At 41.2% G+C, this 23140-nt stretch overlaps 1 protein-coding gene across 32 annotated transcripts in view; it reads right to left on the reverse strand.

Moving 5' to 3' along the window:
- Positions 1–23140, reverse strand: part of tcf7l2 (transcription factor 7 like 2) — a 107320-nt gene that overhangs the window by 22685 nt on the left and 61495 nt on the right. For 31 of the 32 annotated variants that reach the window (XM_032573748.1, XM_032573736.1, XM_032573739.1 and 28 more), the window contains one exon: positions 1371–1503. In XM_032573748.1, coding sequence (XP_032429639.1) covers positions 1371–1503 — 133 coding nt within the window. Of the gene's footprint in view, positions 1–1370; positions 1504–9767; positions 9900–23140 lie in introns of those variants that run through there. The other variant, XM_032573760.1, reaches the window with a different exon arrangement.

A 23140-nucleotide genomic window follows, 5' to 3' on the forward strand; every position in this document is an offset into this window, starting at 1 on the left:
AAAGAAAACGTTGAATTCAGCACCTGATCTGCAGAATCAACAGGCTGCCAAGCATTTAAAAAAAAAAGGAAAGTGCGACAGGCTAGAAGCTTGAGGAAAAGGCGTAAAGAGCGCTTGACTTCGTGGAATCTTCGAAGATCGCAGGTCTCCGTTTTTATCTGAGCTCAAACTACCGAGGCTGCCTCGCGTTGAGCAGTCGGATTTGCGGTCATGCGAGTTCGAGGCTGTTTGCCAAATTCCCTGATTTACGAGGCGTTTTATGAGCCACAGCTCAGGTCGTTGTCCTCGAGTAAGAGAAGAAACCGAGCCACCAAGCGCTGAAGCTCAGTCAGAAACAGACGAAGCTGAACAAAGAAGAACCTGAACTGTATTCTAAACGTTTAAACGCAGATTTCTGCAGCGTTCTCGAAGATGCTCCGGATTTCACTCTCTACTCGAGACACTTTTCAAACACGTTGCGCTGAATTTTAGTAGAGCTTTGAGCAGAAATCACAGCACATGCAGTTTTACAAAAGTATGAATCTACCTAGAACGTTTTTCATATTTGTTACTTCAGAGGAACACACGTGTGGTGCATAACTGTGAAGTTGAAGTGAAAATATGTTTCCAATAGTTTTCTGAGGTAAATATCTGAAAAGTGGCAGAAATGTATATTCCATCCAGTTTGTTCTTATAACCATGAATAAAATCAAATCAGAAGACAACAAATTCACAAAATAGTCAACCTGTGCTTTGGATTTAGATCTCTACTTTGACTAAGCCATAACAACACTAAAAAAATGTGCTGATCTAAACCATTCCACTGCAGTGGAATGGTTGCATGTTTGGGGTTAATGGAGGCTCCAACAGGTTCCCCCAGAACAAGCGGAGCGTTCCTACATGATGAGAAGATGAAAAACACCTGCTAACATATTTTATGGTGTGTTCAGGGTGACATTAGCATTCTCCCACACACACCGTTCAGCAGGCGGGCCAAAAAAATTATGCTTAGTGTCCCGCTGACAGATTCTCCCACCAGACCTGCGGATCCCTGCAGCTCCTCCAAAGCTACCAAAAGCTGTTTCTCTGAAGTATGTTAACTCTTATCAGAACAACTGCATTTATATGGAATTTTAGTCAGGTTTGGAGCTGAAAAAAAGCACATGCTGCACTTTTCAGATTCGTACTTGTAGAACAATTTGAAAATGACGTCTTTTTTTTTTTCCCAACTTCAAAATTATGCACAACTTGACATTTAAATACATAATTTGTGGTCAAATGTGAGAAAAACATCAAGAGCTGCGAGTATTTTCACAAAAAAATGTGGTTCAGATTCTGCTCCCCCCCCATAAATATTTATAGAGTGAAAGAAATACCAGCTGGGGGCTTACCTGTTTTGGGATCCACGTCTGTCTGTAGGTGAGGTGGGGGGTTCCCCGGTGTGAAGTGCTCATTGCTGTAGGTGATCAGAGGCGTGAGGGGGTGCACATGGTGCGGGTGCTGTACCACTGGAACCTTATTAGACTGACAGAAAGAAGGATGTGCAGGAACACAAAAAGAAAGAAGAGAGAGAGAAAAGAGAAGAGACAGGGGTGTCAATATTTAGGTTTAAAACAGCTAAAGAGTCGCAGCTCGGTCTGAAAGAAGGAGGGAAAAAAAAAAAACGGATCAAATTCTGGTTACTCTCAAGGTGCCAAAACCGCCAAACCACAGCAAAAATAGCATGGTTTGTAATTAAAAACACTTCTGCGGCATCAACCCTGGAATTCGGTAACACGATCTAAGAGGTTTGTGGGCTTGCCAGTTCCTATTTGGGCGTCATATTGGATGAAACACTTTTAAACCACCGCTGCAGCGAAGTAATCGATCATCTGTAAACCACAAAATCAAGGCAGCGGGAGTAAATCTGCAGCCATTAGCAGCTACAGTCCAGCTCCAATATGCCTCCCCCCCTACTTTATTTACTCCCTGAGGGCCTCAGTCAGGGAGAGTGCGGTCAGTAGTGTAATAAGGGTAAGGGGGTAAATAGAAGAGAGGTGGGGATGAAAATCCATTTCTGATTTTTTTTTTTTCCAAATTAGTTTTAGCTATGTAATCTTCTCTTTGTGCTCCTAAGTGGAGCAGACCCCCGTTTTATTTTCAATTACCCATAGATTACAGTGGAGCTTTAGGGGTCTGGTGTTAACAGCAGCTCGGGCCCTCTCTGTCGGGCCGGGACGGGACGGGGACTGACATGAACAGTCCCCCTGAACATGAGATAACCAGATTAGAACCGCGCCGCAAGATTAGGCAGCTCTTGCCTCTTTACCCACACATCCTTACCCTGCCCTCAGCAGCCAAAGAAGCAGCACTAATCAGGCTTCTCATAACATGGATGATATGTTCAGGAGGGGCGAGAGGAGTAAGACACCAAGCAGCTGTAGTTGTCTGAGTGCGTGAGTGTGTGTGTTCGGTCTCTTCTCTCGCAGGCCACACACCCTCATTAGTGACTTTAAACCGTGCAAGAGCGAAAGAAGGCTCCACTGTGGCACATTTCCACCAGACTTTGAAAAACATTAATGGGTCTAGATGCCGGCGGGGGGGCTACACGCTTAAGATGCGCGGTTGCCCCGGCGCTCGTCGACAATACAAATGCAAGAGCTTGCGGGCCGAGGACGGGACAAAAAATGTGTGTGGAGCTTAATGCCGCAAAACTAATCATGCGCCCAGACAGTTTGAGGAGGGAGCCATCGCTAATACAGCAACAGTCCACCCAAAACCCAAACTCCTAATTCTGTCCTGGTAGTTCAGTCAGACTTGAACAAGTATCCCCATATACAGCTTTCTTTCCGAAGTGGCAATGATGGGGGGGAGAGCAGGAAAGAGAGAGAGAGAGAGAGGGGGGGGGGGGGGGGGGGGGGGGGGGGGGGCAGTGGTTGCTGTTCCCTATTGCCGTGGTCCCAATGAAAGATTAATGAACCTCAGCAGAACTCCAGGGAGGCACAGAGACTCCTGGGACTCATTCACAGCCCAGAGCTGAAAAGGCTAGGGGGGAAAGAGAGAGGAGGGGGAAGAAGGACGGGAGGGATGTGTTTGTGTGTCGAGGAAGGGTGGTGGTGGTGGTTGGGGTTTGGGGGGGGGGGGGGGGGGGCAGGAATAGGTGGAATGAGATTCCTTAAAAAGAAACCAAGACCCTCATTTGGAACCCAAATCTGATCTGTACATTCACAACAACAACAAAAAAAAGGAATAAAAGTGAAGAAATGATCAGGACGCAGCTCAAGAGTTAGCAGGTCAACGGAAGAAGACGCTCCTCCCCACAACCCCTCACCTCCTAACCTCCACCTCCCCCCAATCCCCACCTCGAGTAATGATGTGAAAGAATGTTGTGAGTTCCTTAACGCTCTGTGTTAAAAAGCTTTAGTAGCCATTTATACAAGTTCTTTTGTCCAGGGACCACAGCCATTGAGGTGAGGGTTCAAAATGGCCATCCAGTGAGAGCAAGTCTAGAGGGTGCGCGATGGGGCTGAAAGGGAAGCTGGAGGCCGCACTATTTACATCACAGTTGCTTACAGAGTTGAGGTAAGCCCCCCCCGGGAATGATGCAAAAACCAATATATTCCAGTCAGCAGCTGGAAATCGAAGCAGAGTTTCAATACAGAGATAATTTGGTAAGGCGGGTGTAAAGCTTTTAGAAAAGTTTCCAACAAAACAGTCAAAAAAATCAATTGTTGCATCTGTGTTGACTTGACTGAGTCTTGCAATATTAAAACTGCTAAGGTATTCCTTGTCAAAGTGAAATCTGTTTCACAAAGAGCTGTCCAGTTGCTACAAGCACAACTTTTATCTTGCAATGTGTATAACAACAGTGCTTAGACCTGGACACCTTGTTGTGTCATTACTGAGACTTATTTTGAAGTAAGACTGAAAGTAATTCTTGAGGTTCTCTCTGATGAAGTCAGATGAAGGCTTCTTATCGGACTGGCTTTCAAAACTCCTAGAAAAGTGGTGAAAAAGCCTCCACTACTTTTAAATAATATATCTGAATTATTTTGAGTATTAGGTAGGTAAAAGAAGACAAAGTACAAATGGCTTGCAAGCACTGTGAGAACATAACTGGCTAACCATCAGTTCCTGATGACGCTAACGTTAGCTCCAATTTCATTGTTTCCAGTAGAAGCAAAATGTTAGTTACTTCAGTTTTGCATTTTATCATCTTTAGTTCAAAATCTAAAATAGTTTAGATTGCAATGCAAGAACAATAAATGGGAAGTGGTTAACCCCTAATGATGCTAAAATTAGCATCTACCCCCTAACACCTTTACAAAAAAGCTATTTCTGTTTTTAGCACCTCTGGACTGCATTACATCTGGATTAAAGTCTAAAATATATAGGCTGATTAAATATTGTAGGAATACTGCAACTAGCTAGTCATTAATCACTAACTACGCTATAACTAGCATCTGCTCCCTAGCTTTCTATTGATTGTAAACTCAGCTATTTCAGTTTTTAGAAACCTTGGACTGCATTACGTCTTTTCTTTAAAATCTTAAAATCATAAATTGATTAACTATTGTAAGAAATTTAGCATTTTGCAGTTTTTAACAGTTTAAACTGTCTTCAGATGAAAATCTGAAATATTTTCATCCACGAAAAAGTGTGAACATTTAGTGAGAATTAGTGGTTAACCATTAGCCACTAACGTCATTGGAATTAGCGTGTGTTTCATAGCTTTTTAGTAATGCTAAACTAAAGCGTCAATTTGATGTTTTTTGGTTAATGTAGACTGCATTTGTTTATTTCATTAACAATTGAATGTTTTTAGAATTATTAAAATTGAACTGGCTTATACGGAAGAGGATTACAAAAATAATTACTTTAATTTTAGGCTTTCTTAAAAGACCTTTTCATCAGATTTCTGACTGTCTTTCAGAATTCAGAAGAGTAATAATTCTGACTTAAATTGCTGAATTCTGACTTATTTGTTCCAATGGGCCTAATCCTAACAGCAATAATATTGTTCAATGTTGATTTAATAATATCACTTTGACTAAGGCACATTTTCTGCTCTCTTTTCTTCCCTAACATAGTATTTATGTTACGATCTTGTACATACTGTACAGTGTATTATTCTTGTTTTTGTTTCTACGTATATATTTTATTACTTTTATCTTTGTGATAATCTGCATGCCTACATAAGGGGCTGTGCATTGTTTTCATTCAGTTTTTGAAAGTATGGCACTTAAAAAATTATAGCCTACCACACTTTACATCCAAACGACTTTGCTCATATGAAAGTGCAGTTCTTTTTCAAACACGGTTGGAGATTTTTATCCATTTGTGAAAACATGAACAGGGAGCATTTTCAATAGTTCCACTATTGACACAACCTCAGACTTTGATAATCATAAAAATCACAATATATGTACTGATCAAAAAATAACCTGAATTTTAACTTTTGTTTGTATTTATTTTTTTATTGGGATTCTTTGTTTTCCTCAAAAATATTGTTAACATTGTGAGCTGCATTTATTGCTACAAACTTTGCTCTAGCAACCGGTGGTCGCTGTGGGAAGCAGCAACTCCAGCACCTGTCCTCCACAACCACAGCAGGACAATATACGAGCTCATCTCGCACAGAGGGACACAAAAGCAGGCGACGTGGGAGACTGGACTCTTCTTTTTTCTCCACAACAGCCAGGAGGAAAAGAAAAAAATAAATAAAAACACTTCCTGCTCCTGCCAACCCTGCTGACTTGCATCTTCCCAGCATCTCTCGTCTTATGACAAACAAACACAGATTTTCAAGTCTCCGAAAAAGGATACTAGATTCAAAAGTCCAAAAACTACATTTTAAAGGTATGATGCTTATCCTGTTTTGAACTAACTGAATTTATGACCACAAAACGCATCTGCACACTTGAAAAGCAGCCTGAATCAACAAACAATGTCCCCCATTTCTGTACGAGTAAAGAGGAAACAGAGTCTTTTGAAAGTGGACGAAAAAATGAGCTGCTTCAAGTTCTCCCTCTGTGGGGGTGAAAGTGGGGGAGCAGAACAAGCCAGATAGAGGAGAAAAAGTGACAGCAGGACGGAGAAAGACAAAGAGGGGGAGCACAAGAGGTGGATGCCGGACAGGAAAAACTGTTGGCCTTGCATTTCCGCCTGGTGGCACCTCGCAGGGCCAATTTGAGCCCTAAATGTGAAGGTGGCGACCTTGTGAGCCCCTGTGGGGGTCTGGAGCCCCCTGTCCTTCTGCTTTATGTCATGATATGATGAGTTGTCACAACAGCTTGCGGGGCGCTAATGAGCTGTAGTGAGGCCAGGGCAGGGAAAGGGAAGGGAAGAGCGGACAGAGATGTGGGGATGACAGCGATGTGATGGATTAGAGAGCCTCTGAATTCCTAAAGCAAGCAAGCAAAAAAAAAAAAAAAAACATCTGCAGTGCTCTTCCCCAGATCCAAGTGACACAACACGGTAAAAAAAAAAAAAAAACACACACACAAACAAAAGCAATACTGAGGAAAGTGCTTAATTTAGTGGATCTCTTCAAGCTTGAAGCTGATTCAAGCAAAAGTAAAAGGAAGTCTCAGCAATCATTTGCTTTCACTCATCGTCAGTTTCTGTTATCACTGTTATCCTCTGGGAGGTTTAGAAAGCCCCCTCCATGGAAACAGATCTTCATCTCCAAATACGCCCCCCACCCCCAATATCAACAAACAACAACAAACACAAACAGACAAGTACTTCAGAATTTGGCTCAGATACAAGCTAACATAGTAAACAGTGTTCCTACAAATTACTTATGTCAAAACTGAACACTTTCCAAATGCACATTCCCAGAGTTCTCTTCACTTTTAGTGCCATTTTTTATTATAAAATTGAGATGCACCAATAAATCCATGGTCAGTATCTTAACTGCAGGTCAAATCGCTATTTATTGAATGAATCAAAAGTAACAACTAGCATCATTTTTGGCTTATATTGACCAATGTGTACTTTGTTTAATTAGTTAAAATCCGATGAAGATTAGAAACATGTGCTTTGTACAAAATTGGATATAATGTAATGCATCCATTTGCTGTTGGAATCAAATCTACTACCTTTATCAAACAACTTGAAGTATGTTTGTCCATCTTTTGAGCCTCAAAGAAAACCAGAAATCTCCATCCATCAGGAAAGGGGCAAGGAAGGAAGGTTTAGAATAATAGGATAATTTCTATAGTTTTATTTCTTACTACTACGATCTATTATTTATAGAGACCTGGAAAACACATAAGAAATTCCACCCTTTTCCAAACTTTCCAAACTCCCAGAAATCTGGTTTAAATTAAAACTGAACATGAAAGCCTTTAGCCAACTTCTCACGTGTCCAAACTGAAATCCGACTGTCTTTATTTCACAACATTCAGAACCTGTAACTGTTATTATGTCAGGATGTTTAAAAAGACTGAAAATATGAAGAAGTTGATCAGTTCTTTCGCAGGGAAGATGCATCTCAGAGGACAAGGAGCTCTAGAGACCAGAGTTATATTTAAAAGTTAATCTATTCACTTTGCTGCAGTGACACGCCGACTGCTTGATCAGAGCGCCGAACAAAAATATTATGTGGGCCAGAGCCTTTGCTCCCCTTCCTCCTGCTTGCTCTCTCTCTCTCCGCCAGCACTTCAAGTCGTTCGTCACCATTTATTTGCGCTTCCCATCTTTGATAGTCGGCACATCAAATGGAATCGCAGAAAGGACATGCTCAGATATGTCAGGGATAAATAAAATCAAATAGCTTAAATATGGAGTGCTATTTGGCAGAACTGTTGTATTCTGTGAAGACAAATCGCCTCTTAGACAAGCATGTGTGTTAAAGCAGCTTCCTCCCCCCCCACTCATCCCTTTCAGGGTAAACAGGCTCTTGAACTCCCCATACCTGAGTTGAAGGGGGCTTTTCTAAGAGGTGATGTTGCATCACGGTGTTAAGAGCCAGACTGAATTCTGCCTTTTGAAATGCAATCAGCCTCTCAGAATTTCATCTGAAAGCCAAGCAATTAGGAATCTGAATTGGGAGGCGACATTAACAAAGAGATATGTTAATCTGTGAGGAAATTGAAATCTTACTTTACATTTTATGGTTAAGGCATGAGCTGGATCAAATATATATATATATATATATTTTTTTTTTTTTTGAGTAAATATGGTTTCCCTTTGAGATGATCACGTCTCAGCAATGCACCTTTTTGTTTACTCCAAATGTCTTCTTTACGATATTTATTTGATCTTGACAAAACTGTTTTAGAATTTGTGTTCCTATAAAATTAAATAAGAAATGAGCAAGAGTCAGTCTGAGATTCTCGCTGTAGGAAAACAGAGCTTTACAAAATTCATAATAAAATGATCTATTTGCTTTTATCTGAAACAGAAACACTAAATTTATTTATTAGCAAAATAAAATGCATGTAATATTACAATTATAACAATTATTTGTTGTCTTGATTTTGGCTTCAGCAAAAATGTGTACATTTAGTAGACGTTATGGATATATTTCCAAATACCAAATTTGACATTCTTATAAGTGAGGCAAAAGTGCGATAGCCTTCTTTTAGCCAGTTGATCAGCAGTGCACAGCAACAAGAGGGGGAAGGGCATTGTTCCATGCAGCTGGAGAAGATTATAGTCCAAATAAAAAGACCTTAAGCCATAGGAACAACTTAGTGGTCTTGAAACTGCAACTTTTCAAAACGTTTGTATATTTTGATACATTAACAGACCTAAGAAATTATTGTTTTCCTACATTTGTTTTTACGGTAATAATACCATTTAATGGCAGCAATTGTGAGGATAAGCAAGAAGCCTTAAAATAAATTTATTTTGTATAACGGCTGAATAATCTCACAGAGAAATTTGAAGATTTTATTTTATTTTTACCTCCGTTACATCCTCATCACTGTACATGGTGGTAAGGTGAACCTTGGTGACTTGTTGATCACAGTTAAAAGAGTTTTAAAATGATTGCTGGTCCGTCTGATTATAGATGTTCGCAGGATCAGATGAGGAGTTCATTTCATGTCATTTCCTGATTTACTTCAATGTCGTGTTTTCTTGTTTCCTATTCTGAAGAATGGTGGAGGGGAAATGGGCCTCTCCTACGTCATGTTTACATCCCAGGGAATCAGGAAGTCCTCAAAAGTCTGATCAACTTTAAATAAAAGTTATTCATTCTTGAAAAAAACATTTTAGTTCAATTTAATTTATATGAACCATCATGGCATCAATAAATGTAGTACCAGGGATTTTAACAAAAGATAGCAATAAATTAGATTCAATTGAACTGGACTGAATCTTTCTTGGTTTTGTTTTGAATTACTCGTCACAGTTCCAGGTGTTTTAAACATTTAAATTATGTATTTGATTATAGAAAAAGAAAAAGCAATGAGTTGTTTGGTTTCCCGTTTGACTTGAATGGTATATTTCCTTGCCTTTCCCATTTTGAAGAGCGGCTAATTGAACCGGGCTTCTGGCTCCTGTCATATTTACAGACGCTTTCTCTCCCCACCCACTATAAACACACTTTAGTTAAAGGTTTGGTTTTGTTTTTTCTCTAAATATTTCACTATAAGGTTACACTGCTGCAGTAAAGGATGTTTCTGCTTCCAGTAAAAACAGGAGGGGGCCGGACGGGGCGCACAGTCATTTATGCACAGACGATTGTTTGACCCAGACCCTCACACAAACAGCACAAAGTTGTCCAAACGCCGCTCAGAGCCTTGAGAAACAGCAGAGACGGTGAGGAAGCCGGGGAGCAGAGGCGCGTTACTCACCCAGCTGCTCAGATTGAGGTGCCAGCAGCCCACCTGCTGCAGGAGCGAGAGCCCGGGGCCCAACGCTCCTGCCTTGGCTCCCGCCTCCTCCGGCCCGACTCCATCCCACGGGTACATGACCCCCTCTGTCCCACCCCTCCTTTGACTCCCCCTTCCTCCTCCTTTTTTCCTCTTTTGGATGCTTTATTCTTCTTCTTCTTTTGTCTGTTTGCACACGTGTGTTTAGAGTCCCGGCTGTGTTTGGCGACGCAGCCAGCTGACCAGCAAACGCCCCGGATTTGCACACCAACTTGTGTGCATCTCAACCTTGCAGGCCTCGGTTCCGCAAAGTTTCAAAGCCCCCACGGAAACCGACAGTCTCTTCTTCTTCGTCGGGATAAGTTTTGATGCCGGCGACAAAAACATAAATAAAAACGACAACAGAGAGGAAAAGGAATCACTCTATAACGTCAGCTTTCCACGAGCAGGAAAAACTCACTCACGAAACGGCAAAAAATTAACACTAATCCCCGCTGTGTGACGGGTGTGTGTCTGCGTGAGTTAGTGTGTGGGCTCTGCGGCGCCTCCAGGATGCCCAGAGACGAACTGGCAGCTTGAAACAGCTTTGGCTACGAGGAAAAGCAAGCAAAAGCAAGCGATCGAAACAAAGAGGAAAGAGCAGGAGAGAGGAAAGAGAGAGGAAAAAAAAAGGAACAAGACACAACAACATCCACAAAGGGAGGGCAGGCTCAGCAAAGTGTGGCCAACAGTCACTTCGTCTGTGTGATGCTGACAGTCCAGACTTCATGCCCACTTTTCAGGAGGGAAGCAAGTCTTCACTCTGACACCAACCTGGCACTTTTCATTGCACTTGTTTTAGGTTTTTCTCCTTTTGCGCTCTCCCCGTTTTACAAACAATACCTTAGAGTGGAGAGCAATTGTTCTGTTAACATACAGACGCCCCCCTCGCTAAACTCCATTCAAGGTTCCTGTGAACAAGGCCTCCAGCCCCTCCTCGCCGTCCACCTCTTCCCATTCTCCTTCCTCCGCTACAAAACATTCAGTAACTTAAACAGTAAAAAGAAATAATAAGAAAAGTTTTGGAGAAGTGAGGGTGAATTTTTTTTTTTTACATAAAAATGTTTTCAAATAAATAAATAAATAAAAATTGCTTATTTATTTTTAGTTTAAAAAGATGGCCAACAAAAAGAAAAATTAAATTGCTCTCCCTCTAAATATTTATTTTAAGTAAAGAACATTTATGCATAATATCCAAAAATAAAAAATTATTTCCTGATTACAGTGAATTATTCTAACTAAAAATTACAAAATAATATTAATAAATGCAAAATTCATAGCAATTTTTACATTATTCAGTTAACTCCACTTGTCACTCTTTAATAACCTCTAAGAGCTTAAATCTAAATAATGACCGTAGCGGATTAAATATTTATTGAATAAGTAATTTCTCCCCCCTGAGCACTAATAACTTTTAATATGTTTTTTTAAAATAATTGAAAGGACGTTGATTAAAGATTATACTAAAAAAATTATACAATACACTGTTTAAATGTGGCTACGTTTACATTTGTATAGTATTTTTAGCTAAAAGTTGGCACCTTAAAACAACTAAAAACTTTTCTCCTCTAATTGAATCCCACTTTCTTCCTTTTTTTCCTCTTTTTCTGCAGCCTCTCCATCCCTGTTAGGACCCTGCGCTTCTCTTGGCCTGCAGCAAGCAGTAGTGAGGCCCTCAGGAGCCAAAACAAAAGCCCCCGAGAATGTTCTTTACACAACTCGGACAATAGCGCTGGGGCTTCGGCTTGACAAGTAAAAGAGCTCCGACAAGGCGGCGGCTAATTGCCTGCCCTCCCTCCATTCAGCCGCCCCGCCATGCTCCTGCCATCTCCTTTTGTCCCACGTGCGCTCTCTAAAGTAAACTGCCACCTCGCCGGCGAGTGATGGACAGCTCACAATCACTCGGCCACAATGGCGTCGACGCCACGGCGCGAGAGAAACGTGGACATTTTTTAAAAAAAAGAGAGAGAGAGAGAAAAAGAAAGTGGGTAGGAAGAAAAAGAAAAACGCATTCTGTTCCTAAAAGTGGTTTTAGGAATTTAAACGAATTAAGCAACATTAAAAAGGAAGTTTTGCAAAAGGTGGGAAATGGATTAAACTCTGAAATAAATTCATGTTTTAACAAAAAAGAAAAAACACAAATTCAACATCAAAGTCCAAAGTTTTGTATTTTGTAAATTACTATAAAAATTGTAACAAATCACAAGTTTTAAAAATATTAATTCTTAATGCGTTTAAAGACACATACCTTAAGAAAAGCATTCAAAAATACATCCAGTCTGATTGGTTAATATCGAAAGAAGCAAAGGAATGGAGCAGTAAATGGTACATTTAAATGTTAAAATAATACAAACTGAAATTTCCCTCAGTGTAAGCAATAAAATTAATAATTAGTGTCTATTTAATTAAAAAAAAAATTAGTACAATAAATAAATGAGATTTAGTTTGATGTCTTGCAATAATACGCTGTCAGGCTGTCAGCACAAAGCAATCAAACAGTGCCTTTCATTATCCAAATTGTCAATCTGTCACTTAGCAGCATAAGTGTTATAAATTGCCAAACAAACGGCAGAAAAAAAATAGTTTGCAAGCAAAATCCAATCAGGACAAAATATTTAAAGTCAAACAGGCGGCGGAAAGTGAAAAACCACAGCGATTAAAATGTTAAAAAGCCTTACCATTTAAAAGAGCTGTATTTGGGATGCTGCTCGGTTCCTGGTTAAAACAAGCATGCTGGCACTCATGGTAGTGCACAGACTTCAAGCAGACTCCCACCACCATGTCAGCCACTAATCCACTGGGGGGCAGCACCTCATCTACGGCAGCCCCCTTCGCTAAAGCCCCGATGGATTACGCCGATAAGACGGCGGTCGGAGGAACCGGCGCGAGAGCCGAGGCATGCAGGAGCGGCTCCTGACCATCCCAGAACGGTAGAAGAAGGGACCGGGGCCCCGAGCTGGCTGCGCACTCTCAGCCTCCCCATGCATTCAAACACCCGCTCTCCTCCGCGTCTGACCAGGACTCCCCTCTTACCCCCTCGCCCATCTTCATATCCCCCCTAATAAGCTCTTTTGTGTCCATCTCTCTTTCTTTGATAAGTTGAAAGAACAACAACAACAAAAAAAAAGAAGCAGCGAGAGAAAAGGGCTTTTCTCTCAGCGGCTCGGCAGACATAAAGGTGCTGGAGTGCCGGTCTATAGGAATTGCCCTAACTTGGCTAAACTCGAGCAGCGGGGTGTCTCTCGTCATGTCATTAATCCTCCCAAAAAACTAGCCAAGCTCCATTCACCGCCAGTCACACCGGATTAAATGCTAAATAAGAAAAAAATAAAAACAAAACAAAACACAAACAGCAAAAAAAAATGGTATCCCCGAGAAGAGAAAGCATCCCGATCCGGGGCGAAGTTGAAGCAATGTCGAATGTGATAAATGCGACAGATTTTTTTATTCAAGAAGCAAGCAAAAGTAAAAAAAATAGAACACAAAAAAAAAGCATTTGTCCGTACAAGATGATGATGGAAGAGAAGATCCTGCACCTCCGGACTCTAAAGTCAGACGAAAAGGGAACCAACAGCAGCTAAAATAACAGCAAAAGGCACAAATAAGGAGATAAAGCCGAGGCACGGATTTTAAGAAGAGCCGGCATAAGAAAATTCAACCCGGTCCAAATGATGGCTTGAAGAGAGGAAGCCCACTCTTAAAGCCGTGATCCGACCATCCACTATACCACCGCTGTGAGCCTTTTAACCACAGCAAGAAAAAAATTACTATTGATCTTCAAATGGCGATAATTGAAAAGATCAAAAAGATTAAACAAAAAGAAAAGAAAAAAAAATTGAGATTGCGCTGACTTACCATGTTGTGCTCCCCTTTTTTTAGTTGCCGAGTTTTTCGTTTAAATGTAGGGGAAAAAAAGAAAAAAAAAGAGAGAAAAATATTTGCTCAAAGATGCAGCATTGGCGGTGTCAGATTTTTTGCAGCAGCCTCTTGATCGTATTACTTCCACAGTCCTGGTTTCCAATGCGTCTGAACTTTTTCCCTTTCTCTTTTATTTTGTTTGTGGTACCTAGCCTTTTTTCCCCCCTGCTTAAGACTTTAAAAGCCTTCGGCTCAGCAAAGCAGCGCAAATTATCTTGCCACCTTGCTCAGCTCTGATGCTTTGGCCGCCAACTTCGGAAAGGCCCTTTACTACTGCATCAAAATTAGCATTGTCAAAGCAGTTAATGAATATTAATATTGTATTTGTCATTGGAGCTGGCCCATTGCTGAACTCCAAGTCATCCATCAGGGACAAGATTAAGCACACAATTATTTCTGACTGACAGGGACCAAATCTGCAAGTTTTTTTTCTCCCTTCTTCTTTTCTTTTTCTCCTCCAACAATTTAAAGAAAAAGACACAACATCATCTTAAGGTACCTCCCATGAGACGAGACAAGATTAATACACTTTTAATGAAGCGAGATTTCATGGTGCACGAACAGCAGGAGGATCCAGAAAATAAAAAAAGGAGATTATTCAATTTTTTTGTCTCTATTCTATTCATTTTAAAAGAAGGGCATGTTTTGAAATAACAGCAAATTTTGGATTAAATTTCAAACATAAAAAGAAGATTCCCTTTTTTTCCCCCTTCCTCTTTTAGGGGAAAATGAGCAGATCCCTTATCTGGGATCGCTTTTTTTTTTTCCACCTTTGTCGGAGCACGAAGATGAATAAAAGAATAAGACGTACGAGTGCGAGCTGCGCCGCGAACATCGCCGGCGCTAAATTTAACATGAAACATTCATTAAAATCCCGGGACCTCCGGCGCTCTGTCTCGGCAGAGCCCAGCGGAGAGCCGACCGCTGAGGACCACACACACACACATACACACCCACACAGAGGCAGCGCCTGCATCAGCAGCATCCGCCGCAGCAGCACAGCAGCGCTTCAGCTGCATCCCGGAGAATCATCTCTATCAAACGCGCCGGTTTTACTACTCCACAAAGCCTCATCCAACACGCCACAATGCAGGATTTAAAAGTGCTTCTAAATCAGATTTGTCAATTTTCCAGGACAATTTTCAAATTTTTCTTTTAAGACAGAAAAATCCAACAATCCCACTCTGTGCACAAATCCTTAAACATAAAGGCTTTTAAGCAACCTAACACCTGATTTTTTATTCTCTTCAATTTCTGAGACTCCATCTTTTCGTTTTTTTCCCCTCCCAAAGAAAAAATCCCTGATTATTTTTCACTGTTTCTTGATTTCCAGTTAATTTAGAAACTCGTTTACAGTTTCCAACTCTCGAAAAGAACTCAAACTTAAATTTCAAACAAATAAAAAAGAAAAAAAGCACCAACAGAATCGCTCACATACATAAAAGAAATAGCAGATGTGGGGCACAGCGACGCCAGCAGTTCGATAAACCGGCCCGAATGCGAGGAGGTCAAGCTGGGGGCTTCACCTCGGAGCGCCGGGCTCCTGCTGACCACCCTGCCGGCTCCCTAATACCATTAGCAACCCTTAGATGAACATATTAAATTGGCCTTTTGTTCTGACGGTGTGGATCCGGCCGCAGCCAGCCACTGGTTTCACGGCATCGAATGCAGATGGTGCTGCTTTACGTATTTTTTTTTCTTCAGTGAAATGAAAAGCGCTTAAAGAAAGTGTTCCGTTCTCACAAACTCTTCCGATTGTCAAAAGCCGCCGGCTCTATTTTTTTCCCCCATCGTTTGTTTGCTAAAACTAAAAAAATAAAATAAAATCAGTTCGTTGTTAGTCAAAATCCTTTAGTTTTACCCTTAATATTTAAAAAAATCTTGAAAGATGCCAAATTAAACCAATTAAGTTGTTAAAGAAAACTTGAAAATTTACAGTTACACTTAAAACTCAAAAAAATTCTACCAATTAAATAACTTCTAATTAAAAAGTTTGCTTCTACTGTAAAAAAAAAAAAAGTTATAGTAAATTGATAAACACTGCCTTAAATAAATTTAAAAAAAATTAAAGTGCAGAGCTTTCTAATAAAATTCCACTATAGGAATCCTAGAAAAACATTTTCCATTTAAACACATTTTTAAAATAAAAAGTGTGTTCACTGTTTTTGTGTTTTTAGAAATAGGGGGAAAAAAAAAACCTCAGAGTGTTTTATTGTGAGTAGAGAGCCTGAGCCGGTTGCAGCGTGGGTTAAGGAGGAGACGAGAGCGAGCAGAGCAGCTCGGCGGCCCAGCGTGATCACATCAGCGCCGGTATCAAATTAACTCTCCGACTTTGAAATTTATTGATCTGCTATTAAGACACTAGTGAACTTGATGAAGTGAGTGCTGTAGGTGACTCGGAGGACTTCAAAGTCTTGCGCCCGCCACATAAAACAAGCCACTTTGATCCCCACTCCGCTCCTCGGATCTGGAGAGGGAGCATCAGAGGAACCCCCCAATTCCACTCCTGTTTCTTTTTCCTTCCTCCGAGCTCGGGCTCTGACTCCCTGCTCCCCCACCACCACCACCTTCTTCTTCTATCCCCCTACCAGCAGCACCACCACGCCTGCCCAATGCCCCCCGAGAAACCGGGCAAAGCGTCGGCAAGTCGGGTGCAGCTTCAGATTCACAGGGACACAAAAGAAACCAGCACACCTGCATGGAAAAAATGCAATGCTATGTGGAAATACTAGCATGAGGCGACAAGCTTCGCCTGTTGGCGTAAAAAAAAACAACAAAACATAAAAAAAAACAATGAGCCGGCGATAAGATGAGGCTTCTTCATACCAAATACGGGTTGTAATAAGGCGATGAGACAGACAATGCAGAGTGGGAGATAGCAGCACTGCTGTGTGATAAATGCACCCCCCTTTGCTTAAGGCAAACCTTCATTCTGCATTTAATATTTTGTGCTATATATTTATTTATTTATATATGTTTTAGTGCCACTGGGTGGAGGTAGTAGCTAATCTTTTCAACAGAAAGCACCTCCAACTTAAATTATTATGGGTTTGACAATTAATTACCTTAATTTTTTTTTTTTGTTTTGCAACAAAACATCCAGCACAGACAGAAGAGAGAGGCAGAAAGTCAGGTTTTACCCTCCACTGAGCTGCTAACTTTGCAGGACGCAGGGAAAAAAAAAACAAACAAAAAAACAAATAGGGACGGCTAAATTAATCATCGGCAGGATGGTGTTTGCGCTCAGGCTCCAGCGCTCAAAGGCAGGGAAGAGTGCGTGTGTCTGTGCAGTAAGAGTGGCAAGGATAAGCTGCGTCTGTTTAATTAAGAGGGGGTAAAACAGATGATAAATGCGAGACAGTTAAACATTTAATGTGTGCTTATCTCCCCCCCCTTTAACTTCTTCATTTATTTAGTTGGGAGCGATTCAGAGTGGGTGGTGCTGAAGGGTGGAATTAAGACGCCGCAGAAGTCAGGGAGCAGCCGCATCCTGACAAATGATTTGACGTTTTTCAGTTTAACAGCATAAAAAAAAGGAATTAGATTAAAAATAGCTTAAAAGACATTGTATATTTCTGTTTTACCTAATTTTAAGCAGATTGTGTTTTATTTTTGTGTGAATTAAAAAAAAAAAATCTATCAAGGGCCTTGTTTCTTCTTCATTTCACATGACGAACGCTTAATATTTTTTCTGCTTGATCCCCTTTGTGTATCTCGCGCTGATGCACATTGCCTAGAGTCAATGTCAAATCTCGGCTCCAAAAGTCCCAAAAAAAAAAAAAAAAAAAAAATTGCGAATGAACAGCGCCCGCGGCGCACACATTCCCTTTACTCAACCCGCTTGCAATAGCTCCCCCAAAGTTATGGCTTCCAACGTGACGGTGTTGGATTGAAACGCAAACAAGATCATTTCATTTCATTTAGTTATGTAAAAACAGCATGTGTTTGTGGTATATTTACAATGAGAGGGGAGAAAAAGAGCTAAATATGGTCAGATTAGAAAAGGGTGAGGTTGGGGGGTGGGGAGGAGGTGAAGCTAAAACTAAAAAAGCAAAAACCGACAGAGGGAAGAAAAAGAAGAAAAGGAGGAGGAAGAGCTGGTAGAGAGCGAGGGAGAGAGAAAGTGTGTGAGAGTGAGAGAGTGAGAGAGAGAGAGAAAAGCCCTGTGCCAAAAGCATATATAAGAGAAACCTTCACCAATTAGTGGGGAGAAACGGGAGAGGGAGCTGCCGCGGCGTCGGCACTCAAAGAGCCAGGCCTCGCGGCGAAGCTGTCATGTCGGCAGGATTGATCAACAGGCCTGCTATTTCTAATGGCATGTTGTCATGAAGCTGCAGCCATGGGGAGCCACCTGCCTCAGTCCTCCTCGCGCAGCACTTGGTGCATGTGCATAGGTGTGTGTGTGTGTGTGCTCGTAAGCGCATGTGTGTTTACATGCATGGAAAGATGGGGTTGGAGCTATTGCAGCAGCCATACCTATTCTGTGCCCATATATCTTTTACTAACAATTTGAGAAGAGCCTGGAATCCTCCTCCCACTCTCTGGCAGTCTACCTCGGATTCTCCTGAAGGCGGAAGAGAAATGTGCCATCTTGGATTGTTCTTTATTCTCACTCAGCAGAGCTGCGCTGCAGTAAAATCCAACACAGTGATAACATCATGTATGCTAACTGGAACGTCTGCAGCAGTTTAACAGTCTTAATTAGTGTTACTCATGTAATCATTGTTATTATGGGGATGATGTCAGTAAAGGTAGAAGTATAATCATCAGTACTATTACTACTAGTAGAATGAGTAGTACTAGAAGTAGCAATAACAGTATCATACTGATTTATATAGTATCACTACTATTATTGTTATTAGTAGTAGCAGTAGAAATGGAAGTAGTAGTAGTAGTATCATTTACCATTAGTAGTAGAGTTTTTATATTGGTAGTAGTAGTGGTAGTGGTACTTGTGTCATTAATGTCATCATCATCATTACCATTATTGTTAGCAGTATAATATTTTTATTATTAATAATACTATTGCCTAATAGTAGTAGTACAGATTATTATTATTATTAGTAGTAGTAGTAATAGTAGTAGTATTATTGTGGACGTCATTCATTGTCAGCTTATGCTTTACATCTTAGTCTCATGCCACCTGACTCTTCAAAAAGCAGTGCTTATGATTAAAATGTAATCTATTAAATAATTAAAAGCTGGAAAATAAACTGAAATGAAAATTCATTGCAAGGCCTGAAAAACAACGGTAATAATAAAGTCCTTATTAAGGAAAAGAAAAGAAAACAGACAAATAAAAGAAGTCACGTTATCCATGATCGTCCTCAACACACGAGCACCGATCTGCTCTAGCGGCTAAACAAGCTCAGACTCGGCAACAATAAAGAAAAGTCAAATAAAAGTTACAGAACTTGAGAGTTCAAGGTACTGCGGGCTACTTGGAGAGCGTGTCACGTACGGTTAACCTTTTTATCGGGCACGCCTGTGGTCTCATCAGTCGATGAAATTCTTCGCCCGCGGCGGCTGGCTTAGCCGAGGGACACGGACCAATAGAACGTTTTTTTCATCGTGTTAGCATTTCAAATGGCGAGCGGAGGGTGGAGAGGAGGGCATCTGGAGGGGCGGCGGGGAAAGACGCTCGAACCGATCGTTGCCAGTGGAATTAATTGCCTATTCCGAGAATAATGTCCCTTAGCCGTGATCCTCGGAGGGCCGTACGCTAGCAAAGGGCACTTTTTTTCTGTTGTTTTTTTTTGTTTGGCGTCTTCAAAAAGAAGAGCGCTTAGGGGTGCTGGACGTATTGGGGGAGTGGGGGGGTTGGAGGGTGGAGGGTTTAGCTCAGTCCCCTTTATGTCAGGGAGAAATAATCAGAAGCACTGAACCAAAGTCAACTAATCCATTTCCCAATTAAATATCGCCGAAAGTAATGACGCCAAAGATTAATATAAACCGATATATAAATATTAGAAAATGAGGGATAGTTTTATCAAACCTCAATATATTTTGGCTAATAAGGTGATTATTAAAGGAAATTCACTTCAAAACCCCCCCAAAAAAACATGTATATCTGGCTCTCAGCCAACATTCAATAAATGGCTCAAGATGGCGCGACCCCGGTGGCGCTTCTATCCTTTTATTTAAGGGGATTTAAGTTCAGGCTCGGCTACACATTGGCCAAGCATATGCAATGACCCTAACTGATATCGGTGCATCTTTTAGCCTCATCTTAATCTAACCTCTATAAAGCTCGGGCAGCTTTTCAGACTCAAAACAGCATAAAAAACAAGTATTGTTTGGATCCGGGGGGGAAGAGGCTGCCCCGGGAGAAGCCTCCACAGAAAAGCCGGACCCAAGCCGAGGCGGGAGCCCTTTGGAAAAACAGCTGCTCATGCACTCCAATCACTAGGAAAAGAAAAACAAAACTCGACTGCTTCGAAGGACGAGAAAACATTGGGTTTTTTTTTTAGCATTTGTGAAAACGCCGTCCCTGGGTATCACCCTCTACGGGGCCCCGTTCGCACCCCGGTGTCGATTTCATCCCTCGGCAGATGGAACGGGCGAATTCGCAGCGGCTCCCCCACGTTTATACGCCTCTCCTTTCGCTCATTGTGAATTCAGTCGACGAAGTCAATCTTATTAACTTCCGCGCCAGTTCACACATGACATTTTCTTCAATTTTCTCGGCGACATCAAAAACATCAATTAGCAGCTCGAAAATGGGAAAGAGCGAATGACGGAGTCCGATAACGCCGGCTCATTTGAAGCCGAGGGTAAATCTATTCTCCAGTTTTGAATGTGTTCATTACAATTGCGTTTTTTCAAAGAAGACCTCCAAATAGCAAAGAAATTTAATTTATCTCCCAGAAATGTCCAGAAATTGTTTTTTCCCATTTCTTTCTTTATGTTTTTTTTTTTTTTTAATCCCGTGTCTATCTCTCAGCCACAGTGGGCGACACAAAGCATTATGGTGCTGCATTTTCCTTTTCTCATTAGAACAGATCACAACTCCCACAGAAGTTGAAACCCTATACGGTAACCTCTGGTGTAACCCAGAAAAATTATTTTAAAAGGGAGTCCCAACATTTTCTTTAGCAAAGAAGAAAAGGGTGCGATAAAGTAGCCCTCCTGTGACCTCTGGTTTTAACAGCAATACCAGACACTGATAAATGTAGTGTCTATTTTTACCCCATGAGGGGAGATATTATCAGATTAAAGCAATAAAATGCTTTATAGGCTTTTCCCCCCCATGTATGTTTGAAGATATAGAAGAATTATGGAATATTTTAAACGCATTATTAGATTTTGTTTATTTTCTGAACAACTGGTGGATTACACTGATTAATTATTATCAGTTCAGTGATTTGATAATTTGCTCATTATGAACGTTATTATGTTAATTTAAAACGAAATAAAACAATTTAAATAGGTTATATATAAATTTTTTGATTCCGTTGTATATATGTATTTTAATCACATATCGGAATTTACTTTCCTGTTAAAAAATATATATATATATCCACAGTGTCATTGATCATTTCCTGCTGCTCTCCATCACTGTTGAATCAAAACGTGAAACACAAACCTACGCATTAATGAAGCCCTCTCATGGTTCACCTCTTTTTGATGAACATGTAACTCAATAAACCTCGACCGGTAACCTTTAAGTAAAAGGGCTATTTTCTGCCGATATCCAAACATTGTCAGGCGGCTTCCTCGTGCTTGAGTTACAGCTCCGAAAGGCGGCGAACAAAAGGAAACTTTAGCGGCTGGTGGAAAGACACTCGTAATGCAACTGGGGGCAAGTGGAGAGAGAGGGAGGTGGGGGGGGGACAGTCGAACACAGAACAGCGAGGATCACATTCCTCCGACCCATTGATTTCTGATCTTTTGACATTATTTAGTTGCTTTTTATTTTCTTGCGCGTCTTGTAGTCCATGTCACAAAAGACAGAAATGTCCAAACAAGCGATGTCGGGGATATCTACTATCTGTCAAAGGAGCAGGCTTTTCCCGGCATTAAAAGCGGCCGAATGCTCTGACGCAGTGCCGAGAATCGGCGGGATGAAAATATCACTCTTTATAATGGGGGCTAATCAGATTTCGGCTTTTGCCTTCAAGCTAAAAGGAGATGGAAACGTGCAGAGCGGTATGGCTGTAACCAATACACTTCTGGTTCATCCCCACCCTGACCTCAACACAAAAGGCCCTACACTTGTAGTCTAATATCTGAGCTGCTTTGTGCAAAAAAAAAGAGAAAAAGAGAGAACAAAACAGGTCTAACAAGCAAAAAGTATATAGAGGTTTTGGTCTAATTTCTCTTCTAAGCAGAAAATCCAGAAGGGACAAATCGGGGCAACGCTAAATGCACGAAAAGATGAGGCGTTGCATCTGTAACGCTGCTGTCGGCTGAACGTGGAACACACAGCAGCGATCAGTTCCATTAAACGAGGATTTGATCATCTCCCCTCCCGTGCGCTTTCGCAGCCCCGCTTCAGATTAGATCGCTGTGAAAACGGTCAAATGGTGCATTTATCTCTCTGTAATTATTTTGATGCAGATGACAGAGATTGGTTGGCTGGACGAGCGCGCGCACAGTGTGAGCCGCACACGTCTGCAACGGAAAGAGCTGAATGAATTGCCCCCTCAACGCCATTAATCCATTAGATAGCTTCAACAAAGGCCTGGAAGTAATGTGCAGGGAAAAAAACAACAAAAAAAACAAAAAGACGTTTGTGCACATGAAATTACTCTGCTGTAATCCTTATGTTATGACTAATATTAATGCTCATATATGGGGGTGACAGAAATGGACTTTCAATGAGACTGAAAGTGAAAACCCCAGGCAACAATTGGATGTGTTGAGCTGGGCTCTCGCGTGCCAAATATACCAGCGCTGCACGTTTGGTGGCAGAAAAGAAACCATTTTCATCCTCCCTCCTGTTCCAATTCCAAAGCTTCCGAGAAGACACTGTAGCCACAACAAATATTCCTCAAAGTTTCCGAACAACAACACAAAAAGTTTCCTTTGACCAGAAAATCTGTAGAAAACTTCAGATTCCTCTCATTCACATTGTGACCTTGCGTTCAACTGTCCCAATTTTGTAGTTTGACTTTAGGAGCCGCTGCATACAAACCAGAGCTGATTATATATTCCAAATTACATGACAATGTCTGCGTGATCTTTCCGCTCGTGCCGCTGTTCCCTATAATCACATCGGCTTTTAACTTCACACAAGTTGGGGCTGTGTTCCCGGATTACTGGCCCTTCATATCTACCTTTTCCAATTACTTTTAAGAGTTTCGGATGGACAAATTTGCGCTTTCATGTCCCGTGTAGGCAGATGAGTTACTGCTTCTGGCCATGAAAGGAGAGCTTTTAATGAGCTGAGGTGAGGT

Source organism: Xiphophorus hellerii, chromosome 10 (genome assembly GCF_003331165.1).
Source record: "Xiphophorus hellerii strain 12219 chromosome 10, Xiphophorus_hellerii-4.1, whole genome shotgun sequence".
NCBI classification, from domain to species: domain Eukaryota; kingdom Metazoa; phylum Chordata; class Actinopteri; order Cyprinodontiformes; family Poeciliidae; genus Xiphophorus; species Xiphophorus hellerii.